At 49.4% G+C, this 18,771-nt stretch overlaps 2 protein-coding genes across 3 annotated transcripts in view; one reads left to right on the forward strand and one right to left on the reverse strand.

Moving 5' to 3' along the window:
* SLC13A5 (solute carrier family 13 member 5) overlaps positions 1–15,222 on the forward strand; it is a 30,606-nt gene extending 15,384 nt beyond the window's left edge. For both annotated transcript variants that reach the window (XM_042255555.2, XM_060395340.1), the window contains exons 7-12: positions 682–891; positions 1,866–1,966; positions 3,003–3,121; positions 5,115–5,276; positions 8,170–8,307; positions 9,436–15,222. In XM_042255555.2, the coding sequence (XP_042111489.1) occupies positions 682–891; positions 1,866–1,966; positions 3,003–3,121; positions 5,115–5,276; positions 8,170–8,307; positions 9,436–9,561 (856 nt within the window). In that variant the 3' untranslated portion in view covers positions 9,562–15,222. The remainder of the gene's footprint in view (positions 1–681; positions 892–1,865; positions 1,967–3,002; positions 3,122–5,114; positions 5,277–8,169; positions 8,308–9,435) is intronic.
* The window catches only part of C11H17orf100 (chromosome 11 C17orf100 homolog), a 36,081-nt gene that overhangs the window by 2,089 nt on the left and 15,221 nt on the right, over positions 1–18,771 (reverse strand). The window lies entirely within an intron of this gene.

Consider the following 18,771-nt stretch of genomic DNA (forward strand, 5'->3'; position numbering starts at 1 on the left):
CCTTAGTCACACTCACTTCCAGCCCCCAGAGTCTGCTGGGTCCCTAATCCTACGCCTCAGCTCCTTGGAGTGTAAGCACCCACCTTACTCCTGCCTGACCCAGGCTGCTGGGACCTGTCCTTGTTCCTTGTGTCCTCCAGAGCCACCTGATGATTAGGACTGGCATGCCAGTACCACTGAAAGCAGCTCCAGGCCGCAGTGGGAGGAGGAAGATAGGGAGCTTGTGAGGGTGCCTTGGCTCCACCGCAAGCTGGTTCCATATTTCTCAGCGTCCCCTAGATGATGGCAGCAGCTGGCCTCTAGGCGACTGGTACCGGCCAGGATGCCCTTGCCAGCGGTGGCTTCGACTTTGCTTGTTTTTGCCCCCTCTGCTCCTGTCCATCCCTACTTCATTTCGCTCAGTCTCCCACCCTCCTGGCCATCCTCTCTTCCTGAGTCTCGATCTAAACTGGCCATCTGACCTGCGCCTTCTCAGGCTTCCTCTGGGGGCACCCTCCAGTTCTGGGGGCATCCTGGGGCATATGCTGGGCACACAAAACAGACTTTGCCACTACGTCCTGTGAAGTCGAGTGGGCAGATGACAGAGATGTGGAGTGGGGAGGGACTTGCTCAAGGCCCCCTGGTGATGGTCCCGGGCCAACCAACACGCTCCCCCCACCCTGTCATCTTTGCCTCCTCTAGTCTGTCCTGGGGCTGCAGCCTGGAAAAGAAGAACGAGGAGAAGTCTGCCCACGAGGTGCTGTGGGCAGAGTACAGGAAGCTGGGGCCCCTTTCCTTCGCTGAGATCAACGTCCTGCTCTGCTTCTTTCTGCTGGTTGGCCTCTGGTTCACCCGGGACCCTGGCTTCATGCCCGGCTGGGTGTCGATCGCCTGGGCAGAGGGAAAGACAAAGTAAGTGGCTCCTCCCGCAGCACCTTCCGTGGCTCTCCTCCTTTTCCGCCGTCCAGTTCTGGAATGCTCTGTTGGTTTCCAGACTTGCTTTTGTCTCGCCAGTCTTCCCGACAAGCTCACAGATGTGTTCTTGCGGTCCCTCAGAGCAGCCAGGCTGTGATAGGAGTTCGCTGGGCGAGGGCTGGGGCTCCCATTGCTCCGGGTTCCCAGTCTCTGTTCTGCCGTCTTTCCTTTCTTATCTTTCTCCGGATTCGGATGAGTCCCTCTGAAGACGCACATCCAGGGTCCAGAAGCTTCTTTAGAAAGAGACTTGGCAAGAGGGAGATATGGAGTTTCTCTTCTGGCTAAGTCACGTGGTCAGAAAGGAAGAAAAGTTGAGACCATGCATATCCTAGAAAAGGCGGACGATGTCTGAGAGATAGCCACCTATTAGTGCCTTATTTCATTCTGAAGGTCTGCTTGGGGTCACCCCAGAGTCCTTGTGGTCACCCTGGTGACCCCAGAATCCAGAAAATCTGGTTGAGAAGAGCGCACAAAGTTCACCTACAGAGCAACACAGGCTGAGAGGGACATGAGTTGCTCAGGGTCACTCAAAGACGGTGGCAGAGCCAGGCCAAGAATGTAGGCGTCTTGGTTTCCAGCCTGGATTCGGTCTATCTCAGCACCCCTGATCTTGGCCTTTGCAGTATCAATTTTCTTTCTTTCCTTTCTTCTCATTTTTATTATTTATTTATTTGGCTTTAGTTGCAGCATGTGAGATCTAGTTCCCCAACCAGGGATTAAACCCAGGCCCCCTGCATTGGGAGCACAGAGTCTTAGCCACTGGACCACCAGCGAAGTCCCAGAGTATCAGTTTTCTTTCTCAGAGGAGCCAGCTTCCTCACGTAGGAGCATTCGGACACAGAGCAGGTTCGCTGTGTGACTGTCACTCCAGCCCCAAGCTGGGCTAACCCTACGTGCTTGTCCCTGCCCAGGTACGCCTCCGATGCCACTGTGGCCATCTTTGTGGCCATCTTGCTATTCGTCATGCCTTCACAGAGGCCCAAGTTCAACTTCTGCAGCCAGACTGAGGAAGGTAAGGCTCCTGTCCTGGCCTCCCACTCATCAGGGCTGGGGCCCTGGCAGCAAAGGGTCTCCATGAGGTTCTCTGGGCCCAGGAGGGAGAAAACCTCACCCTGTAGCAAAGGCCTGGCTAGATTACAGAGTCTGGGGAGGGGGTGTTTTCCAAGACTTCCCTGGGTATTGTTTAGTGCAAGACCTCTTCTTTTGCTTTTTAAGCATTTGAAATCTTATTTATTTTATAAGAGGAACAGAAAGGGATTTCCCATGATGCCGTCAGTATTTGGGGGGTTTCTCTCTCCCTCCCAGTCTGTGTTAATATGCATATAGATACTATATAGCTATAATCAAAACATATTTCAATCCGTTTTCTCTGTTGGATTTTGTTTTCATGCTTTTGTTTGTAGTTATTCTCTAAACATTTCCTGTTACTGTTGCAGTCTTCATATTTATTTTCTTAATTATGGCATTATATTGTATCAGGGGGCTGTAACCATTCCCCTGTTATGGAGCATTCTGGCTATTTTGAATGTTTCATTACTATAAATGAATGCTTTTGTATATATAGCTTTTTCTTTGAGGGTGTTTCTTCTTTAGGAAAAATTTCTAGCAGTGATGTTGCTGGGGTAAAGGAGTATATATGTCTTAAAGGCTTTTAAAATGTATTGGGAGATTGCTTTTCAAACAGGCTGTACCAATTTATAACGCTACCAGAGCATAGCTTTAATATATCATGTCTTTACCAGCAGTCAATGTAGTGATTACTGTAAATTTTAGCTGATTTACAGCTATGAGATGGTACTCATTGTCCTTGTAGGCTTTTATGCCCCCTTGATGAGATCACTTTTATCTCTTTTGCTTGCTAATGCTGCTCTGGGTTGTGTGTGATTTTGTTTTTTTTTTTTTTGGCTGTGCCATGTGGCTTGTGGAATCTTAGTTTCCCGACCAGGGATTGAACCTATGGCCATCAGCAGTGAAAGCGCAGCGTCCTGACCACTGGACCACCACTGGAATTCCTAATGTATGTGTGTATTTTTATTGTCTCTTCTCAGAAAGAAAAACTCCATTCTATCCACCCCCACTGCTGAATTGGAAGGTGGCCCAGGAGAAAGTGCCCTGGGGGATTGTGCTTCTCCTGGGGGGCGGCTTCGCTGTGGCTAAAGGATGCGAGGTAACTTCTCCACTGCCGAGGCGGGGACAGGGTGGGGGGCTGCCTAGGGCCTCTTCCTTCACCGGGAGGGCAGCTGAGAGCCTCTGCACCCCTCCTTCCCAGCAACCCAGGGCTCTGCCTCTGTGTTTCTTTGTGTCCTCCGCGTAATTGCACATTTCAGGAGGACAGTGCCTCTGTCTTGTCATCTGCAAACCCTACATCATGCGTAGTACCCGGAACGGAGAGAGTGCTCTCTGATTGATTTCAGAGATGAGTGAACAATCATGGTTAGCCAAGAGAGGCGGGGGATGCTGGGAAGTCTCCTGGGGGGCTGTGGGAATAATGATCTCTGCTTTGATTTATTCAAGGCAAATCTTTCTTTCAACTCGTTGTGAATAGTTTCACCATTTCCTTTGCTTCATCTACCTGCTGACTTCTTTTGTTGATACAGTTGCCATTTAGAAATTTTTTCTCTAGCTAGGTATGTAGTGACATTGGGAGAAAAGAACAGCATTTGGAAGAAAATACCCTCCAAAATGCAACTTTCTTCCCTCTCTCCTTCCCTAATAGGGGAGAAATGAGCTAGAGGGGGAGGGGACGAGCTGCCTTGGTGCTGCTGTCCTTCATCCATCTGTCCATCCATCTGGGAATAGAATGTTATAGATAAACTTGGTCTATCTTACTATTGCTGTTTGCTCAGTATCTAGGACAGCCTGGCAAGTAGTGGGTTCATAACTTTTTTTTTTTTTATGAACATATCCATCCATTTAGTCACTTCTCCGTCCACTCATCCATCCATCTATTTATCTCTCATTCATTCGTCAGCAAACCTTCCTACTAAGTCTATGTTAGGTCAGGCACAGGAATTACAGAGGAGATTGAGATGCAGTCTCTGTTTTTGAGGATTTCCCATCCTAGGTGAGGGGCGTATCTGGAAGAGCATTTCAGAAAGAAGTGACACACGAGTAAAGAAGTAAGTGAAATAATCTAGCTGAAGAACAGCAGAAGATAATAAGGCTGGTGTTACCTCCAGAAACGGCTTCACTGAGGATCAAGATCAGGAGTGTGGACTTTATTCTGAAAGTGGTGGCAGCTGCTGAAGGGTTGGGGTTGAAGCCAGAGAGTGACTTGGTCAGATCTACACTTAGGAAAAATCTCTCGGGATGTCTGGAATGGAGGCCTAAGAAGGGCGGGGCTTGTGGGAGATCCAGCAGATGCCATATAGCCTTCATCTAACACAGGCTCAGAACACTGGACTCCATGGACCACTCTCTCCTCTTTGAAACTCTTTCCTCTTTTTGTCCCCAAGACATCATTCTCTCCTACTTTTAACTCTAGCTGTTCCTGCTCTGCCTGCTACGCTGACTTTTCCTCTATTCTCTGATAAATATGAGTGTTCCCGAAGGTTCTATCCTTAGCCTCTTACCTGTTCACTTTTCATTCTCTCCCTGGACAATCTATTCTCAGCCTAAAGCCCCAAATATAAATTCCCCAGTTTCTGGCTCAAATCATTCTGTTGAGCTTCAAGAACTGTGGGAGACTGAGAGGAGATGATGGACTTGAGATGTTTTGGGTGACATGGTCACCAGGCATAAAGAATAAGGGGGAGAGAGACCCCAAGATGACTCCTTAGCCTTCTAGGTTGGACAGGCTTCTAGGTTAGGTGAGTCTAGTCACTGAGCTGGGGAGCCTAGGGGGAGCAGATTCTGGGCTAGAGAGGGTGAATTCAGGTTGGGTCGTGTTGAGCCTGACATGCTCCTGGGACATCTGGGTGGAAATCCAGACAGTAGACCAGCTGGGATGGAGATACAGATTTCAGAGACAGCAGAGTGAGGTTGGAGATTGAAACTGCGGGCATGGATGACAGCACCTATGGTGCAGTAGGTATTCAGAGAAAGAGAATTGGAAGTGAAGTCTGGTTGGAGCTCCTCAGAGAGAGATGAAGGTCCCTCTGGGCTCTGGAGGAACTGTGAGCCAGTAGCCCTGTGGTGACCGCCCTCCCTGTGCTTCCCAGGCTTCAGGGCTGTCAGAATGGATGGGGAAGCAGATGGAGCCCTTGCACACTGTGTCCCCGACAGCCATCACCTTGATCATGTCCTCACTCATTGCTGTGCTCACCGAGTGCACAAGCAACGTGGCCACCACCACCCTGTTCCTGCCCATCTTCGCCTCCATGGTAAGAGACTCGGCTGGGGGAGAGCCATCACTTCATGGGAAGCTGACTGGGTGAGAGGTCTCCTAGCTAGGCTTTGGAGACCCAGGTCCCTGAGCCCTTGCTGGCCCTGGTCCTGCCCTCAGTGCTTTGCTGGTTCTTCTTGGTATCCTCTATGCTGACCCAAAGTGCTCAGCAAGAACCAAGCGCTCTAAATTTGTTTATAAATGTAATTGATTATTTCTCAAGCTCGGGAGGCAGGGCTGGCACCAAGGATGCCATGGGGGAACGATACAGTGTCTCTCAGAATGTAGCACAGGTGAGCAGGAGGCCTGCAGGACAGGGGACACCACTGGCTGGAACCCACCAGGAAGAGATCTTGGGGGAACAGGAGCCTGGGGATGGTGGGAGGGGAGAGGACGTTCTGCGAAGATGGAGTAGTGGCATCTTAGGTAGGCCTGCTGCTGCTGCTAAGTCGCTTCAGTCGTGTCTGACTCTGTGCGACCCCATAGACGGCAGCCCACCAGGCTCCTCCGTCCATGGGATTTTCCAGGCAAGAGTACTGGAGTGGGGTGCCATCTCCATCTCCAAGGTAGGCCTAGGTAGTGGCAAAGGATAGTGGACCCAGCAGGACAAAGGCACAGAGGACCCAGCTGGACAAAGCCCCTGTAAAGGAAACGGCTGCGTGACTGAAAACTCCCAGAAGCCCTGCTTGGCAAGCTCAGGTATCATGGAGCAGTGTGCACTGAGCCTAGAGAGCTTGTGAATGAGGGTGCTGAGGGTCAGGCTACACAACTGTGTTCTCTGGGCATAGTTTTGAGTTGGGCCTGAGAAGAAAGCAGAGTGTATAGGCAGCTTGACTGCCATCTTTTCTTGCATTTCCTTCTGTCACTCATCACATGGCAGTACCAACTCAAGGGGGCACAGAAAAAGGCCTAGGTTTCGAGTCAGAAGACCTGAGTTCAAGTTCAGGATCTTCCAAACACATCACTCAAGTTCTTTCTCCTATGCTATGCGTGCGCTGAGGGTCAAGTAGGATGAGGGCTGTGAAAACCCTCTGTAGATGGGAAATGAGCCTGGGAGAAGCTGGGGCTCACTACCCTTTGATGTTCTGGAGTTCAGAGGACAGACTTACAAAGGCCTCAGCACAGGACTGAAGTTGGTAGATTTTCATTCAGTTGCCAGGGTGTCCATGTGTGTACAAAGTAAACTCAAGTGACTTTCTCCTTTCTTTCCAAGTGAAGATGGAAGAGTTAGGAACAGCCCATCTCCCCCACCCCTCAGCAGGTGGCCCAGAATGTAAAGATGCCAAGGAGCCCCTTCTGATGTCGGTCATGCAGTAGTGAGGACTCCCTCCACTCACAGAGGCCTGGCTTTCGCTCCCAGACCAGTCAGATAAATGAGGGTCTTCATCGGAGTGGGTGGTCAGGCCTTTCGGAAACAAGCTTTTCTAGAATCAGGACCCCTGAGTTAGATTCCCCACAAGCCTCACAATCCTGGCTCAGCACCACATGTGGGCAAGGGGAAGGTGGTGACTTCCCAGCTGGGTCCAGAGACACGTGGGGTGCATACATCATGAGGGAAACCAGGAAGGAAACTGGCTCCTCTTAGTTATCCTAGAGGGATGAAACTGGCACGGCCTTTTCCGAGACCTGTTTACTCATAGAAACTGTAACCTGAAATTCTCTTACACCCCTTGACTCTGGGAATTTTATGTTCAGGAGTTTATCTTAGGAAAATTATTAGAGATGCTTACAAGTTTATACCATAAAGATGCACATCACAGAATTGTGATAGAAAATACTTCCATAATAGTAGGGGATTGGTGAAATAAGTTATCTATTCATACAATGGAATACTATCAAGTCATTAAAAAATCATAGTCTTGAAGGATACTTCATAAAATGGGGACATGTAATTTTTCAAATGTGTACATACACATGTTTGGAAAATGTCTAATAATACAAAGAGCATACAGACCCTTACCCTCTAGCCTCCTTCCTAGAGATAACTCCTAATGTTAATTTCTTAGATATCTTTCTGGATGTGTAACACACACACATACATGCAAGCATGCACACACAGGCACACACACTTTTTAAAAAATGGCATTTCACAGTCCTGTTCTGTACCTTAATATATTAAATCTTATCATACATGTTAGAGATCATTCCGTTGTTAAAGTGTAAAGCCTGCTCAATTCTTTACAGCTGCAAACGATTCCATTGTTTGTGTATATGTGTGTTATTTGACCATCCTGCTATTGATGGCTGTTGAGACCATTTCCTGTGTGTTTTGCTGTTACAGTGTTGCACCCAACAGCTGCGCGTGTGTCTGCCCTCAAGTGCATATAGATCCACGTGAAGGATTACTCATTTTGGTAGATATTGACAGACATTACAAATTATATCGCTGATTTATTCAACAAATATTTATGAGCATCTCTCTACCCTGTGCTAGACAGAGTAGGTGTGGCTGAATTTTAAGCTTTAGAGTAAAAAAGATGGATACCAAATTCCATATGCAAAATGAACCCAAGTGTGTATAGAAACACACACATACTGAGGCACACACACAGGTGAGAGACGTGGTCCCTGCCCTCCAGGCTCGCTCTGTCTGTATCAGGACAGACAGGTGCACACACGGGCGGCAGGAGCATCCAGCAGCCTCTGGCATATAGTAGGTGCCTAAGAAATACATGTTGAATGAATCAAGGGGGTTCAAAAGGCGTGCTGGGGAGTTTAGCCTTCAGGGTCCAGCAGAGTTACTACCCACGTATGGCAAAGGGCAGAGGACCCAGCAGGACAAAGGCACAGAGGTGGGAATGCACTTAGTATGTTAGGGAAATGCTTTTCAGACTGATGGTCCTGGGAGCTGTCTTCTGCTTCTGTGACACTGCGGTGCTATTTTTCCCCAGTCGCGTTCCATTGGCCTCAACCCGCTGTACATCATGATCCCCTGTACGCTGAGTTCATCCTTCGCCTTCATGTTGCCCGTGGCCACCCCGCCTAACGCCATCGTGTTTTCCTATGGACACCTCAAGGTTTCCGACATGGTAACGCCACCTGCTTTTGTTCACTCCCATCAGCTACGACCCTTTGGTCCTGAGGGATGCCCTGTGATGTTAAACAGTTTGGGACCAAATGTCCAGACCTAACTCCTTCTTTGCACTTACAGGCAACTTTTTCTTCTTTTCTGACACCATCTCTTATCTCACAGACTGTTCTGTCTCCCAAAGCTGAGAGGTGGGTTACAGAATCTCCCATTTGGAGGTGCTCGAGCAGCTATCAGGGGAACCTTCACTGAGCACTTGGACGGGGTGAGGGTGGGGGTCCCATATGGCCAAAGTAGACTTCACAAATTAGCAAGAACCCAAGAGGAGAGTCAGGAGGGGCAAGGCTGAGAATAGGAGAAAGACGAATGGCAGCCCAAGAGACTGACAGAGGCTATAGATGGGGGTGGTGGAGGCGATGGCGATGGGTGGGTTGGGGGTGGGGCTTGGGGATGGGACACCACTACCTGGGAGGAGCAGATACTGCACTAGAAACAAATGTAGCCAAAGGAGGGACTCTTCTGGCAGAAGGAGGGCAGGTCTGCAGCTGCAGAATGGGCAGAGGCCAGTGTGCAAACAGGGGCGGCCAGTGAAGAGGGACAAATCTTCTCAGCACCACCCCTGGGTATCTTTGGGACTCCATGGGGCATTCTCACACAGAGGGCAGTCCCAGAAACCAGGGACTGCAGGCTCAATTCTGATCCCCAGTGAAAAATCTGCCACAGGGTTTGAGGGCAGGGATTCGTGACCACGCAAAGAAGGCAGTTCAGGCTCTGGAAAGGCTGGTGTGCATTTGCGGGAGGGCGAAGGCACTGGGGTGAGCCCTGGACCAGGGCTCCTCAGTAACTCGCTTGCCTCCCTGAGGCCCAGGTTTCCAGGCGTCCCAGTGGGCCTGGAGAGTCTGCCTGTCCTGCCTGTTTCCCAGGCTGCTTTGAGCAGTGATGACTTGTTCTGGACGTGAAGTTTCTCTGCCTGGGGGTGGGTTGAGGACAGAGCCTGGCCTGGGGACGGGAGGCCCAACCGACAGCTTTGGTTCCCTTCTCCAGAGCACGGACTCCCGTGTCCCACTCACCTTTGTTCTGACAGCCTGGCAGACCCAAGGGTGCTAACTTTGACCTTGTTCTTTTCCAGATGAAAACAGGACTAATAATGAATGTCATTGGAATCACCTGTGTATTTCTGGCCATCAACACCTGGGGACGGGTCATATTTGACTTGGACCAATTCCCGGACTGGGCTAACATGACAGCACACTGAGTCTTTGGAAGAGCTTCAAGACCACGCCCACGGCCCCCACCCTCCCAAGGACTCTCGAACTTTCCAGTATGACTTGCCACAGACCTTTGGGTTCATGTCCCAAAGTGACCCCATGATGCCCACACCCTACGGAGACCCAGCCAACAGGCCAACTCTTCCTCCAGGCCTGGGGTCTCAGCTGGGGATGGGCTTTGAGAGGGCAGGCTCCAAAGTGAAGGGGGCCTGCCGTCAGTCTGCTGGTGTCCATCTTTGCTGGGGGCCTGCCATCACCTCTGAGACGGTCAGGGTCCCATCCCTACTCAGCCACGAGCTGGCCCCCTGGGGCTGGGCTCTGGGGTTCACTTGTCATCCACATGGGAATCAGATCCCAGCTTGGGAGGTGAGAAAACAACCTTCCAGGCCCCGTGCCACTCCCAGCTTCCCTTAGGCTGCCTTGGATTCCTCCTGGCACTGGGAGGGGTCAATCCACAGCCCAGGGATGGAGCGTCTGGTCCTGGGCAGCTCCGCACTGCTAGAGTGAGAGTGGGAATGAGAGCCTCCTGGGACCACTGGGAGTATGGTGCCACCCCACCACCATACTCAAGGATGAGGAACTTGAGTTGCTAACTTCCGGATGACACCGCCTGCTGCACCCCACTTGTAATCTGCTCGACTGTAACTGACGATTTGGACCCCCTCCCCAGCTCTGCAGGACACCTCCTCAGACCCCTTCGCGGTCTGGCTGACATTTATTGGGATCCTCCCCGGCAGGTTAGTTTGTCTCTTCCAGAAGATGCTTTCCTGCCCCATGACAGCTGGGGTCACAGTATATATGGGCAGTGGTCGCACTACATACAGGCTCCTTTGGGCCCACAGCTGGAGCCCTAGGTCCACCCTCACCTTCAGGCACAGGGGGATGGATAGCTGTTAACCACCAAGAGTAGGTTTCCTTCAGAGTCTGTCTGTCAGGCCAGAGTTTGGGCTCCTCTGGGAAAAGCTCCCTTTGCTAATTGGCCTTGGCAGCCAAGCTTGGTACTGACAAAGCATCGCTGAGAACCAGCAGCACCCAGTGGTTCCGGAGCAGACAGCCCCTGCCCATGCGTGAATCTACCTGAAGTTGTGGGACCAAGACTCCAGAGTGGCCTGAGAACCCTCGGAACCTTGGGGAGAGATGCGTGAGAGAGTCCTGTCCTCTTGCCCACCAACCCAATTTTCTTTCCATCCTGTGCTGCGCCGCTGATGGTATTTTTCAGAGCAGGAGAAAGTCTGGGAACCTAAAGACCCCCACTCTCTCTACTCGGGGACCAAGCGTCTACCAGCTGGTTCCTTGCAGTGTGGTGAGTCCTGAGTGTCCTGTCTCCAGTGGAAGGTACACCAGGCTGTCTCTGGCTTTCTGCCGTGTGCAGGATGGCGGGTGGGGAGAGGCAGGTGGATGAATGAACACTTACACATTGCCCACTTCCAGTGTGCCAGGCCTCCCTGCACCCTGCTAATGAGCTCATTCAATCGTTGCTGCAGCCTGTGAGATAGGCAGGTGTTATTAGCCTCCTCTGCCTTTCATTAGTACTGGGGCTTGGAGAGGCCACATCGTGTCCAGTAGTCACACATCCAGTTAGTGGCGGCTGAGGTTCTGATTCAGACCTGCCACCGCCACGTCCGCTGCTGCTTCCTCTAGCCATTAAGGGCCTTGGCCTCGTAGGGCCTGTAGGGAAAGGTGGGTGACCAAGAGCAGGTCTACCCAAGGCCCTGCCTGCTCAGGGATCATCAACAAGAGCCCCTTGCTGCTGCCTCCTCTGAGATGGGCTCAGAGCTGTCCTGGAACAGATGGAGCTGGTCTTTGCCCTAGAAGAAACAAAGCCTTTGGTTGGAGAGAGCAGCGTGGAAATGGGCCACCTGCTCTCCCACCAAGGTGAAACCGCATCACCCCTTTTATCACTACTCCCTACACTGCTGCTGCTGACATGTCTGCCCTCCCCCCCTGCCCCCACAGTGAGGGCTCCGAGGACTTGCACAGCCTGCTGGGTCCAGTGCCGCCACTACAGCAGGCCACCGCAAGTGTGGTTAGTAAATAAATGATCAGTATGGTCAATTGGATGCATGCCTGGTGGTAAGTGAGCAAGGCCAGTGAAGGTCATCCAAGGTGTGCAGTGAAGGATGAGTAAGACTGGCCGAGCTGATGAGGGAGGATGTGGTGGCATGGGGGAAAGGGTGGGGGGATTCCATCTGATTGAGGAATGATAAGAAAGCTGGGTGGTGCTTCAGGAGAGCAGATTCCAAGGTCGAGGAGGCTGACCAAAGGCTGTTTTTAAACAGCTTCTCTTGAACTTGGCTGGAGTTGCACTAACACCTGTGGCCAGTGCCGATCTGGATTGCTTTCAGCTGCAAGTAAGAGGAAACCTAGCTAGCAGTGACTTAAATTATAAGAGCGGCATTTGTAGTTCAGTCGCTCAGTCGTGTCCACCTCTTTGTGACCCTGTGGACTGCAGTGTACCAGGCCTCCCTGTCTTTTACCATCTCCTGGAGTTTGCTCAAACTCATGTCCATTGAGTCAATGATGCCATCCTATTAAGGGCATTTAATGTCTACTTAACAAGAAGTCTGGAGCTAGACAGTTGCTGGCACGGGACCAGCAGCTCACGTGGCCCACCAAAGACTCGGGCTTGACCATCCACTCTGCCATCTTAAGGATACTGTGGCTTTTCTGTCAGGCTTGACTCTCACACTATATACACTTGCATTGAAGGCAGGTGTATGGGATGGGGGCTGATGGTGCCTACTGCATTTTCTGCTTTTAGTAGGAGAGCAAAAGTTTTCTCAGAAAGCCCCTAAAATCCTCCTTGTGGGCCAGAACTAAATCATATGCCCACATTGAGGACAATCACTGACAAAGGGGAACTGGAATACCATGAGACCAATTAGGATGCATCTTTTGGGCTTGGGAAATTGGCCTATGTTTCCTGAAATCAAGAGATGCCCACCTACTGTGAAATATGAGTCTGGCAGGAGGGAAAAAAAAAAAAAGGCTGGGAGCCCTCCGGTAGGTGATGAACCAGGGTCTGGTATTATGACTCTTTCAGAGGGCTGCCTTCACTCCAGGCTACTTGAGTGGCTCCCTTTCCATGGAATTCAGTAGAAACAGATTCCGTACGTGTTTGGTCAAGAATTTCACCTCTGCCTCCACTTCCAGGAGAACCGCTGGTTCAGGAGGCCAGAGTCTGAGCCATGGACCAAGCTCAGTCCTGATGTCAGACACTGAAGAAGTAAGCCCACCCTCTGGGCCTCAGTTTCCATCAGGGAGCGGCTGGACTAGAGCATCTGTCAGGGCCTTTCCCCAGAGTCATTTCAACCCTTAGCCCACTGACCCCTCACTTGCTTGGGCCAGGTGCAGCCCCATGGTGTCTCAGCTTAAAGTCTATTACATGGCCTGTTCCCTGCCCCCATCTGGGTCTCAGCCATTTGCTGAAAACTCTGAGAGCTTTTCCCCATTGATATTTTGCCTCTTCCATCTTGTCAAGAGGTTCAACCCAAGACCCTTGATTTCTCTCAGCACACATCAGACATATGGGCCCAGGGCGAGCTGAACACATATCCTGACCATATGTGTTGCTCTCTGAACTGTTCTGCCAAGGACTTAGGACTCCACAAGAATCCTGTGCATTCCAGGGTTCCTTATTGGATCCTGGAATTGGGATCCTTCCCTGTCCCTCTGAGCTGAGAACTTCCTTAGGGCCTCCTCTGGCAAAGCCAGTGAGCCGTCTCCCTGGCAGGTGAAGTCTCCTCCCTACCATTGCTAATGCAAAAAAATCATGGATATTGAAGCTGTTGCTCTGCAGGGAGTCAGCACAGTGGCACAGAGTCCAGTTCTCAAAAAGAATGCAGATATTCCCAGGTAGGACCCTTGATGGCATATTCTTGTCTGTGGAAATAAAGGTCAAACGCTGGATTGTCTGTTTAAAAACTACACCTGGCAGCCCTATTCTTAGCTCAGAACTCCTTCTATGGTACTCTCTCCCTTGGTCCAATATCAACTTAAAAGCCTTGTTTTCTTTCCACCAATGAAGCATTTTTTCACATTATAAAAAAATTCATCACGATAAATCTTCCATGTCATGGGATGGGTTTTTATGTTCTTCAACAGAAAGCTTACCATTTATGGCTGAAATCCTTGTGCCCAGATAGATAGATACTTGGTTTATTTACCATGGTGTCTTGACCCAGGATTCAGGTTCTCACTTCCCTGCCCTGGGCATGCCTTCCAGGAGCTTCTCTGATGGGCTTGTGCACATGCCAACTTCCACTCTCAGAGACACAGGCCTCCCACTGCTGGCAGTATTAGAGCAGCAGGCTTGTCTCTGCTTCCAGCTACCAGAGAAAGCTTCCCTGATGGCTCAGAGGTGAAGAATCTGCCTGCAATGCAGGAGACCTGGGTTCAATCCCTGGATCAAGAAGATCCCATGGAGGAGGTCATGGCAACCCACTACAATATTCTTGCCTGGAGAATCCCATGGACAGAGGAGCTTGGCAGGCTGCAGTCCTAGACTTGGCAAAGACCTGGACACGACTGAGCGACTAACACACACATGCTTTTTCAGCTACCAAGGGCAGAGAAATATGACAACCCAACCTCCGGAGAGCCTGTTATCCAATCAGGAAATTTTAACTAGTTTTTATATCTAAAAAGTTAACATGAACACAGTGAAAGAAATTCCAACAGGTCAAAAAAGCACTGAGACATGCCCCTCCCCTTCAGACCTTGGGGCCTCCTGGCCCTTCCAGAAAGGCAACACTTGTCCAGAAGTTTCTTACATGTCCTTTCAGACATGTTACATACATAGTTAGCTTTCGAAGGTTGGCTCCAGGATCCCCTGGGTACCAAAATCTGTGGATGCCCAAGTGCCTTATATTAAATGGCCTAGTCCAGTCAGCCCTCCATGTCCAAGATCCGGCATGGTGGTTGTCTTCCTTATTACATCTGGGAGCATACTATATACATTTTCTGTCCTTGATGCCATTCCTCCCCATTAATTTATTTGGAGATCATTCCATTCGGCACGTATGAAGTTAGACTCCCCCTCCTTTGTTCAATAGTTAATTTTGCTTTTATTTTTTAAAATTATTATTATTTGGCCGCTCCTTGCAGCTTGTGGAATCTTAGTTCTCTGACCAGGGATCGAATCCAGAACCCTGGCAGAGAAAGCACGGAGTCCTAACCACTAGACCACCAGGGAATTCCCGGTTTTGTTAAAGCGAGGTAAAATGAGATGTCAATTCCATAGATCTGAAGTGTACGATTCAGTGATTGTACACACTGTATACAACATGTAAGCAGTACCTTATTCCCATTTCCTAATGCCCTGAAGTTTCTCTTGCCCCTTCTAGGAATCCACACCTTCCTGAGGCAATCGTTGGTATGATTTCTATCACCTTGGGGTGGTTTTGCCTGTTGAAATTCACATCAGTGGAATCATACAGTACACACTCTGGTGTCTGAGTTATTTTGTGCAACACCCCTTTAGAAATTCATCCCTGTTGTGTGTATGCATTCCTTCCTTCCTTTGTTGTGCCAAGTGGTTTCTCGTTGTATGACTATGCCACGATTTGTTTATTTTTCTCTGATGGACATTAGTGTTGCTCCAATTGAAGACTATCTGAATAAAGCTGTTGTAAAATTCTCTGCACAAATCTTTTTGGGGACATGTGTGTTCACTTCTCTTGGCTGTGTGCCTAGGAGCAAGCCTCAGTCTTTTTAAAAGCTGTGTAGTATTCCATTGTAAGCGTGTGTATGTGTTTAGTTGCTAAGTCGTGTCCGACTCTTTGCAACCCCATGGACTGTAGCCCATCAGGCTCCTCTGTCCATGGGATTTTCCAGGCAAGAATACTGGAGTGGATTGCCATTTCCTACTCTGAGGGATCTTTCCAACCCAGGGATCAAACATTGGCAGGTGGATTATTTACCACAAAGCCACCTGTATATTGTATAATAAACAAGACTCCAGTTGCTGGGCGTTTGGGTCATTTCCAATCTTTTGCTAAGACTATAGTAAAAATGGCTGTAGTTAAACCTTTGTAAACCTATGTAAGTAGAATATTTTTTGAGAATGGCATGCTGGATGGAAAGGTATATGTCTTTAAATCTGGAACAGAGGGGAATTCCTGGTGGTCTAGCGATTAGGACTCTGTGCTTTCATTGCCAAAGGCCAGGGTTTCATCCCTGGTTGGAGAAGTAAGATCCCACAAGCCGCAGAAAAAAGAAAAAAAAAATCTGGGACACATATTGCCAACTTGCTTTCTAGAAAGGGTCTGTCAATTTATATTTTCAAGAACTGTGCAAGAAGCCATATTCTCACATATCCTAAGTAATCAAATTTCTCAATCATTGTTACTCTGATAGTTGCAAAATGCTCTCATGATTTTCACTCCTATTTATTTAAATTGCAAGTAACACTTATTATTTTTTCACATATTTATTATCCATTTGTGTATCCTTTTTCTTTCTTTTTTTTTTTTTTGGTAAACTCCCTTTTTCTTATTTTCTAAGAGATTTTTTTTTTAAAGGCCTTTTCTTATTCATGTATAGGACCTCTTTATATATTAAGGAAGTTAGTCATTTGTCATAAAAGTATTTATGTGCTGTGCTTAGTTGCATCTGACTCTTTGTGACCCCATGGACTGAAGCCTGCCAGGCTCCTCTGTCCATGGGGATTCTCCAGGCAAGGATACTGGAGAGGGTAGCCTATCCCTTCTCCAGTGGATCTTCCCAACCCAGGAATCAAACCCGGGTCTCCTGCATTGCAAGTGGACTCTTTACAAGCTGAACTACCAGGGAAGCCCCCAAATATTTATAGTGTATGTTATAATCTGGTAAAAAAAAAAATTCTTCTTTTTAATCCTTCCCACTTCCTGCCCCCTCCAGCTATTCTCACATATTTTTCCATAAGAATTTCTGAATCAGCTTTTCTAGCTCAAACAAAACAAAACAAAACAAAACAAAACAAAAACCTGGTTCATAGTTACCTCTCTGGCTATCTCTTCTCCAACTTTGTCTCACTCTCCAGGGTTTCTTGACCTTGTCATGACTGGGATTCCTACACAAATCTTTGTTGTAGGAAGCTGTCTGTGCACTGCAGGGTGTTTAACAGCAACCTGGCATCTATTAACCGGATGCCGGCAGCAACCCACACCTCCCACCCCAAGTTGTGTCCATGAAAAATGCCTCCAGGCATCCCCAATATCTGAGAACCACTGACGTGCTCTGATCTAGCTACACAGGCCTCCTTGGTGCTCCTACAGCACGCCAAGTACGTGGCTGCCTCATCACCTCCTTCAAATGTCTGCTCAAGGGACTTCCCTGGTGGTCCAGCAGTTAAGAATTTGCCTTGCAATGCAGGGGACATGGGTTTGATCCCTGGTGAGGGAACTAAGATGCCACATGCCAGGAAGCAACTAGGCTTGAGAGCCACAGCTGGAGTCGGTGCACCACAACAAACAATGCAACTAAGATCCGACAGCAGTGCCCCCCAACCCAAATCTCTGCTCAAGTGTTACTACTACTCAGCCTATTCTAAATGACAACTCCCCATCCACCCCACGCTCTCTATACTGTCCTTGATTTTTCTCTCTTGCATTTCTCATTTAACATACTATATAATTTACTTCTCCAGCTCTTTGTCTCTCTCTCTCCCATCTTTAAAAATGTAAGCTGCACAAAGGCAAGAATTTTTGTTTTGTTCATTCCTATGCTCCCCTGTGCCTAGAACACACCGAGTACGTAGTAATGACTCCATACATATTAGATGAATAAATGAATCACAGCAGGTTTATATATTAGGTTAGATGAGAAATGCCATCTTCACCATGTTGATCCATCTTATACAACAAAACGGTATTTTCCCACACATTACAACTTTTTGTCCCCCTGTAAAGTTTTAAAATTTGTTACAAACAAGGGACTTCCCTGGCGGTCCAGTGGTTAAGACTCTGAGCTCCCACTGCAGGGTATACGGGGTTTGATCCCTGATCGGGGAATTAAGATCCCACATGCCTCAAGGTGTGACCAGAAATAAATAAGAGATACTTAAAAATAAGAAATACTAAATGCTTTTTGCACTAAACATTTGCCCAGGCTGTTTTTCCCTATTTGTGTACTTAGGAAGCTAAACTCCTTGGCTCACAGGGAGGGAGGACAGGCTGTCAGCTGGGAACTAGGCCTGGTGATTTCCTTTGTCGGTGACCCTTGGGCCTGTGGTCATGTCTAGAGGCCCCTTGCTGTCCATTTTCCCCATCACCCAGACCAGAGAGCTTCTTCACAGGCACCTGGGGGGGCCTCCACCTTGGATAGTGGCACTTCCTAGGTGTCAATCTCTGTCCTCCTTCCTGAAAGGGGGACAGCTAAGGGACACTGAAGAGATAGCGGCTCAGGACAATCCTACTTCTGCAGCCTCTCCGGAGACCCAAGGGCTCATCTCTGAGCTCTCGCGTGGGGCAGGTGACGGAGGGTGACCTTACCTTTCCTGGTCAGCCTGACAGAAGGGGCCTGTGCTAATGGACAGACTGTGCAAAAGAGCAAGGGTGTTGGGTGTTGACCTGTCCTTGGCAGGCTCTGTCTGAGAGGAGAGAAAGAGGGGCCTTAAGGAAAGAGGGGCCTTAAGGGGCTTCTTTCCCCTTTCTCTGTGTCCTGAGACCCTTCCAGATGGGCCCCTGCTCTCCACCTCGCACTGTACTCCTGGCCAGGCCTGAAGTGTGGGAGTAGCGGGGAGACCCAAGGCACAGCGGAGGTCTGGACCTCCCCTCTGGGTGTGGTCTCTTGCCTGTGGAACAATGGCCCTCCCTCAGTCTGAGAGCTCTGGGCTGGGCACACAGGGGAGCGGGCACTTGGTGAAGGGGGTGCTCTTATATCATCAGCCATGCTCTTGGAGTCTCCCTTCTGACAGGGGCTATGAGGATGCCTGTCAGGACCACAGGAGCCTCAGGTCCAGCCCAAGGTCAAGGTGGCCTCCAGATGGATCTGAAGCTGTGACTGGGTACCACCCCAGCTGGAGGAAGACCTTTAGAAGTAGTAAGCTCCAACACATTATGGTCTCTTCTCCTCTAGTGTGGGGCTTCCCTGGTGGATCAGTAATAAAGACTAGGCCTGCAATGCAGGAGACGAGGGTTCGATTCCTGGGTTGGGAAGATCCCCTGGAGGGGGGCATGGCAACCCACTCCAGTATTCTCGCCTGGAGAATCCGATGG

This window comes from Ovis aries, chromosome 11 (genome assembly GCF_016772045.2).
Source record: "Ovis aries strain OAR_USU_Benz2616 breed Rambouillet chromosome 11, ARS-UI_Ramb_v3.0, whole genome shotgun sequence".
Lineage (NCBI taxonomy): Eukaryota > Metazoa > Chordata > Mammalia > Artiodactyla > Bovidae > Ovis > Ovis aries.